At 31.0% G+C, this 7,391-nt stretch overlaps 1 protein-coding gene across 1 annotated transcript; it reads left to right on the forward strand.

The window, feature by feature from the left end:
• Positions 1–5,038: 5,038 nt before the first annotated feature.
• On the forward strand, positions 5,039–6,990 carry LOC127104238 (40S ribosomal protein S10-1). The gene is made up of 5 exons (XM_051041432.1): positions 5,039–5,151; positions 5,235–5,283; positions 5,369–5,648; positions 5,747–5,882; positions 6,744–6,990. The coding sequence occupies exons 1-5, from the start codon at positions 5,149–5,151 to the stop codon at positions 6,816–6,818; spliced, it is 543 nt and encodes a 180-aa protein (XP_050897389.1). The 5' UTR covers positions 5,039–5,148; the 3' UTR covers positions 6,819–6,990.
• The last annotated feature ends 401 nt before the right edge of the window (positions 6,991–7,391 follow it).

The raw sequence follows: 7,391 nt of genomic DNA on the forward strand, positions 1-7,391 counted from the left end.
TTTAATAGCATTTAATTCTTATTATTATCATTACTATTTTGGTTTTTATTTAATTCTTTTTTTAATTAGACAATAATTAAGATTAAATATGTGTGACTAATTAAAATATGAAATTCATCGTGATATATTTAATAGTGTGTAAGTCCAATGTTCCACGCTCCTATATTTTTCTTTGGAGGTAGAATCCACAACTATATATAAAATAAATGTCAAAAAATAATTAATTATTAAAAAAGACAATTAGATATTATTTGTCTAACCTCACAATTTTAATTTTAAATCTTTTTATTTGTTTAATTGAATTATTTGTGAATTTTTATTTATATATGAAATTTTATTTTTATTAAGTATCATATGAACTTAAGTTTTTGTATATAAAATTTGAAACTAAAATAAATAAATAAATAAAAGAGTTGAAGTTTTAATTAAACCATAAAAAGATAATTTTAGATAAATTTATTAAAAATAAATATAAAAATATATTTAAAATTTTAAATAATTTTTATGCCCAATAAATAAGTTAAAAGTGTAGAAAATAACAAGTATACGTACAAATAAAAATAAAAACAATAACTTATTAGTAGAAATGAAAGATAACAATGAAAAGCTAAATGATATCTTATTATTAAGAATTGTATTATCTTTCCATTAATAAGAATTTTAAATAGTATTGATAAAATAATGTTGAAGAATAATATTGTTGATAGAATAATATCATCTTCTCATTAATTGTATAACAATTAAAGTTATTGTATAAAAATTAAAATTATTGTATAAAGATGAAATTGATTGATTTTATTATCAAAATATTAAAAAAATTAATAATGATAACTTTCTTTGGTACAAATTGATAATTTCAATTTAATAAATAATTTTGCATGTTAAAAATTTGTTTATTTATAATTTTTATTAATAACTTCAAATTTTTTATAATAATATGTCAAACAAATTTATGAAACTTATTTCTATACAATTTTTGTAAACTTTTTGCATAACCATGTTTAAAAGCTCAACATGAACAGGACGAGAGATTTTGTAAACTTTTTATCTATACAACTTTTTGCTACAAATATGAAATGATTGTAAAAAAAATATATTTGACCCAATAAAGAAAATAAATTATTAAATATCATATGTCAATTCAAAAAGGAGATCTAAATCTGAATATTTTGCATAACTATGTTTAAAACTTCATAGCTCGCGTGTTGATTCAAATTGACAATTCGTTTCTTCGATTTTGTTAGAATACCATAGACGTTAGATATATGACGAACGAAATAAAGCTGTATTACAAAAACAAATCAAAAATAAAATAATGATCACAATTCATGACAAATAGATTTAAAATTAGTAAAATACATTATGATGAAAATAAATACGTTATCCTTACTTAAGAACTAATCACAGCGAACAATACATAGAAATCAAGTATCAAATAACATATTCAATATGAAATAATAGAGTTATAACTTTGAATCAAAGTGATATGAAATTTTATTTTCAAAGAACACAAATTAAACAAAACTAACTAAATTAGAGTGAGGATTTAAGAAAAATAATTATAAGTCAAAGGACATATCACAATGATGTTGACACGGCGGTGTGTGACAAGCGAAAGGGAACCCTGATTCTAATTCAATTGAAACCTAAAAGAAAGGGATTACGTTTGTGATTATTTAAAATTGATTTAGAGAAAGTTCTTTAATTCTGAACAAAATTTTTCAAGTTTGATTGATTGAGAGGAGAATTGAGAGAGAAGATGCAATGATCGTGAAATCCTAATATATTTTACAAGCGTAGGTTTTACCAGCGCACTTTTCTAAATTTTATCGGCAATTTTAATTATTTATTTATTGTGTATATAATTTTTTCAAATCAAATTAGATACAAACTTAAATTTTGGTATCAAATATAATATTTCTAAAAGCATCTCTCTCTCTTACATTAGATACTAGGTTTTTTAAAAATGGGTATTAACTATTAACATTAAAATTAGAATTTTCATTTTAATTACAAAATTGTCATTGTATATAAATTTTATATCTTTTTTTAATAAAATAGGTATTATATCAATAATTCTAATGTTATTTATGTACTAGTGCATGTTTGACTTGTCATGATACTTTAGTTGTCATCATCAAAAGTTGATGTTCTTTTTTAAAAGCATATCATCTGCAAAATAAGGTTTCATAACCATGAGTCCCCAAATGATGCAATAGAACCTGAAGTCCCTGAAGCCCAGGAGGAACCCACTACCGATGTCCCTTTATAGAATTATCCAGGAACACCTCCTTACTTCATCTCTATGTAGACCATGTTGCTAGGCATGTTTGAAAAGGAGAGGTATATTTATTTTCTTTTGCAATATATATGTTTTCACCTAATTAAATTGTATTGATGGTGATATTTTCTTTTTACAATGTACATGTTTGAAATAGGTAAAACACGATAGGAAGATATTGGAGTTGCCATAACCCACTGCTTCTTGGTTCGTTGATGTTATTCGCTATTCCAATCCTGCCAATATTTTGCCGCATACATGACCATAAACCACGACATACATGCGACTTTTGCAGAGATGTGACATTCAAAGACGTCATCTTTCCGCATTCCTATAGAAGAGATTATCATCAACTTGGAAGACGTATCATGCCTTCTGCATCATAAGGGGAAATTACTGGGCCGCAGAAGGATCACTCAAGAGGAAGCCATCGAGATGAAGGTCACCCATTTAGGGGATATCCCAGCTAAGGCTTCAAGGGAGGCAATTGACACAAGCGGTGTTCATGTAAAATTTAGTTTTTTGGAAAAGATTTATAAAGACCATATGAAGTGGGTTGCTAATGCCGAAGGTGATGATCTGCAGGTTGGATACCATCGAAATTGCGCATTAAGGTGTTACCTCTTGTTCTTGGTTTACACTTTTATTTTTTTGGACAAAAGTGCAACCTGCATCGATGTGATATATCTTTAGTACTTTATCGAGTTGAGTGAGATTCACAAGTACAATTGAGGGCCCACCATTTTGGTATACCTGTACACGAAGCTAGGTGAAGATTACCTTTGGAAGACAAAGTAGATGACAGGGTGATGCACGCTACTTATTGTAATTTACTGTTACTAATATTTTCATATTCATTTATTGCAGTTGTTATTAATATTATATATGAACCATTTTTAGGGATGAATCATTTTCCATTTCCTCCGTGTCACCGGGTGGGAAGTTGTGCCTGCCTACAATGAGGATTAGCCACGTGCTGCCGCATTTCTTCAGTACAAGGGAATAATGTGGTCGAGCCATTCATAGTGTATTTTGACCTTTATTTACTAGATGATGTTGCATTTTGCCCATACGAGGGTCACCACGTGACGCGTCTATTGGACCTTATTTCCTTATACTCCAGATGACTGCATGTGGGTAATATCTTACGTATCCTTATCTTACCGAGTGATTATTGCACCAGTTTGTCTATTTGCATATTATTCTGAGACACCAGAGGCTCCTAGAAGACCACGTAGGCCAACTAATCAAGAGGTACTTAAGGCTTGGGATGACCACATCGAGGGCGTATCGGCGGTCTATCAACGTGTTATGGAGATGGGTAGAGCAGTCATATAGTCACGACTCTTTAAGGATGATAGTTCCCAGTTGACCCTTATGGGGAGCATGATTGCCGAGTTATGTAATGTCGTGCAGTACAGGCGGAGGAGAAGACAAGGGGTTAAGCATACCCAATAATTTAGGATTAAATGCATTATTATTTTTTGTAATTTCGAAAAGATGTTATGTATGGTATTCACTTTTTTGAATTTACTTTAATTAATGCATGACTTTTTACTTTCATTTCACTTTAATACAACTTATTTAATTTAATATAACTCGCCCTAAAAAAATTACAATCATGTGACAATGGTGTTGGTCTGAAATGATTCAGGAGGTTTCTAGAGTTGCATCTCCGAAAAATCACCCCTTGTAATTAACACATTTCTAATACCTTTTAAAGGACTTTATGGAACATTTCAAAGATGCATATCCGGATACACTAAAATAATATACTGAGATGCATCTCTGGAGCTATCCAAATAATATACTAAGATGCATCTCCAGACTATATTTTATTCAAAATGGGGTGAATCTCTGAAAAGAAATGACTGATGTGATTTTGGGTACCCTTATGTGTGTATCCCACACCCTTGAAAATCCGAAAATACCCTTCATGCATTTGAAGATGCATCTCCGGACGCACATAAGATTACACTAACAAAGGCGTTATAAGTGAGATACCTTTATTTTGTGAAATTTTAGATGTGTTCGAAGATATATCTCCGTAATATGTAAAACACCACATCTCATTGTATGAACCTACATTACTTTTGCTGCATGTGATGATTTATTTGCCATTGTACTTTATGCATTTTAAGGTCATTTAATGTTAAATACTGTTTGTCGATAAAAGCTTGCGGTCTGAAAAAAAATATTTTAAAATGAAGTGATATCTTCCCTAAGGGAGAAGCATTTTTCGATCATGGTGATTTTTCAAAATTATGATTGTCAGTCATTAAATTACTGAAGCTATAAATTAGAAATCAACATAACATAACTTTAAATTGATAAATAAGCTGTAGTATTTTAATGATACAAAATTTCTGTTTTGTGTTTTTCTTTTTACCTGATATTATCCTCTACTCTTTATCTCCATAAAAGTTATTTGAATTTCAGCATAATGTGTTATGCATATTAAGGAGATACATTTCCGAACACCGTCTAAAGATGAATTTTCGGACACATCTAAAACTTTATAAATAAACATGTCTAAATAATTTCTGCTAAAATATAGGTTAAAAAAAAGCGTTCGAAGATGCATCTCCGGACACTAGAAGCAGTTTGACTTTTCATAGTGTAAGAGAAGATATAAGGGTCGAAAGAGAGTAGCCCTTATAAATTAGTTTATTGGGCTTGTAAAAGAAACCCTAAGTCATTGAGCCCACTATCACCAAGAATGGGCCCATTATGATAAACAAAATATAAAAAAACACAAAAATGAAACATGCGTTATTTATAACAAGAAAAAAACACAAGCGAGTTCGTTTTAGGGTTTATATTGCGGCAGAGCACTCTTTCGCTGTCTCTCCACTCCCCTCATCACCATGGTACGTTATCAACTTCTTACCCGTTCTACATTTTTATCAATCTCTTCATTCCATAACATACTCATGTGTGCTAATTTGTTCAGATCATATCAGAGAAGAATCGCAAAGAAATCTGCAAATACCTCTTTCAAGGTATATTCAACACAAATCATCATAATCACTTAGTTCATGTGATTCAGTTTGATCTTAATTTTGTTTTTTGAATTGTTGAGTTCAGAGGGTGTATGCTACGCCAAGAAAGATTTCAATTTGGCAAAGCACCCAGAAATCGATGTTCCCAATTTGCAGGTGATTAAGCTTATGCAAAGCTTCAAATCCAGGGAATATGTTAGGGAAACTTTTGCGTGGATGCATTATTACTGGTTCCTTACAAACGATGGAATTGAGTTTCTCAGAACTTACCTAAATCTTCCTTCTGAAATTGTACCTGCCACTTTGAAGAAACAGGCTAAGCCTGCTGGTAGACCTTTCGGTGGTCCACCCGGTGATCGCCCTAGGTATTTTATCATTCATAAGTATCTGCAATGTGTTGTGTTTTTTAGGGTTTTGAATTTTGATTAAGTGGTTGGTTGTAAATTGGTTAATTTATGAATAGGGGTCCATCAAGATTTGAAGGGGAACGTAGATTTGGAGGTGACCGAGATGGATACCGGGGAGGTCCTAGAGGACCTGGTGGTGAATTTGGAGGAGACAAGGGAGGTGCTCCTGCTGATTACAGACCCTCATTTGGGGTAAGCTTATTTTGTATATCAATGCCACTCTATAGTTCATGTTATTGATTTGTTGTTGGCCTTGTTTTAGTATCTTTTTTTACTATCGAAGATGATGTTAGTAACCAATTTATGTAAAGTTGTGTATATAGAATGTCTTGTTGCCTTGATTAGGAGGAAATGTGTAAATGATTCTGTTTTGTATAGTTGTTTTAATTTTTCAATTATGTGGAGGAACTCATGTTATTTCATGTTTGAACTTACTTTTAGGAGAGCCATGAGTGATTTTGAGGACTTACAAATGATTTTGGTGTAAGGGAATTCTCAACTAGGGTTGAGTTTTGACTCATTGATTTTAGTTGTAGCTTTTGCCGTCAAACATGATTAAACACTTAAGTTAATTATTCAGCTCACTTGTTCGTAAACATATGTGAACATGAGTTTGTTTACCTTAAACTTACTATTAATCAAAATCAATTTTTACTTCCGTCAAACCAAACACATACAATATCTAATGTAGCATCCTATAAACTTTTGATCTATGGTGTCCCTGCAATTTATGTGTGATCTATGTCAAGTTTTAAATTTGACTTGCAGTTTTGAAGTTTACTTGGATGTGTTGTGTGACATCCCCTCATGTACTTGGATGTGCTTTTTCAAATTTTTGTTTTGACCATAAGACAATTGTGTACTTTGATTATTGTAGTTTACATCTGATTTGAGTTGTGATGCTTTTGTTGTTTTCATAGCCATGTGTAGTCTTCATGTTCATAACTGCAAGTCAAATTGTTCCTGTGTATACAATGGTGTCTATTCTGGATTCACTCCCATTGTTTTCTTGTTGAAATTTTCCTGATTCAATTGATCTATCTTATTGTGCAGGGTCCTGGTGGAAGACCTGGCTTTGGTCGTGGATCTGGTGGTTTTGGAGCACCAACTAGTTCAAATGATGCTTAAATTATAATGATTTCTCATTCATTTTTCTATTTAGTTTTTTGAAACACAATTTTCTTGTAGTTGAAGTTTATTATACATTCTCCTCGTAGAGGTTGTTTAATCGGCATGTCACAATATGCTATTCGTATTTATCATCTAATGAAAATTTTGAATTTCCGAGTGTTTTGTTGAACTCGTGACTACCACAATCTCTTATTTTCTCTTATTTGTTCTGCAATGAGTGCCAAAGCTCAGATGTTTACAACTATTCATATGTCCAAATTTAGGCCATAATTCTGTGACAATTTTACCATTATCTGACTTATTTTACCTAATTTGTCTAACATTTTGGAAAACAAGATTGCATCATCCTGGTTAAATTTGTAATTATTTTCTCTACCTGCAATGTTTGTGTTTCTGCAACAATGTAATCACTAACTTTTACAAGTCTAAACTTAATACATGGTCACTGTTATTACAGTTCAAGTATTTCCACAATAACAAGTTACAAGTCAATCCAAATAAAAACTGCAAACCGATAAAAAAAATTGAATATATGTATTTTATTATATACGTCAACTTTTTATTTTATAG

The sequence above is a fragment of the Lathyrus oleraceus genome, chromosome 7 (genome assembly GCF_024323335.1).
Source record: "Lathyrus oleraceus cultivar Zhongwan6 chromosome 7, CAAS_Psat_ZW6_1.0, whole genome shotgun sequence".
In the NCBI taxonomy this organism is placed as follows: domain Eukaryota; kingdom Viridiplantae; phylum Streptophyta; class Magnoliopsida; order Fabales; family Fabaceae; genus Lathyrus; species Lathyrus oleraceus.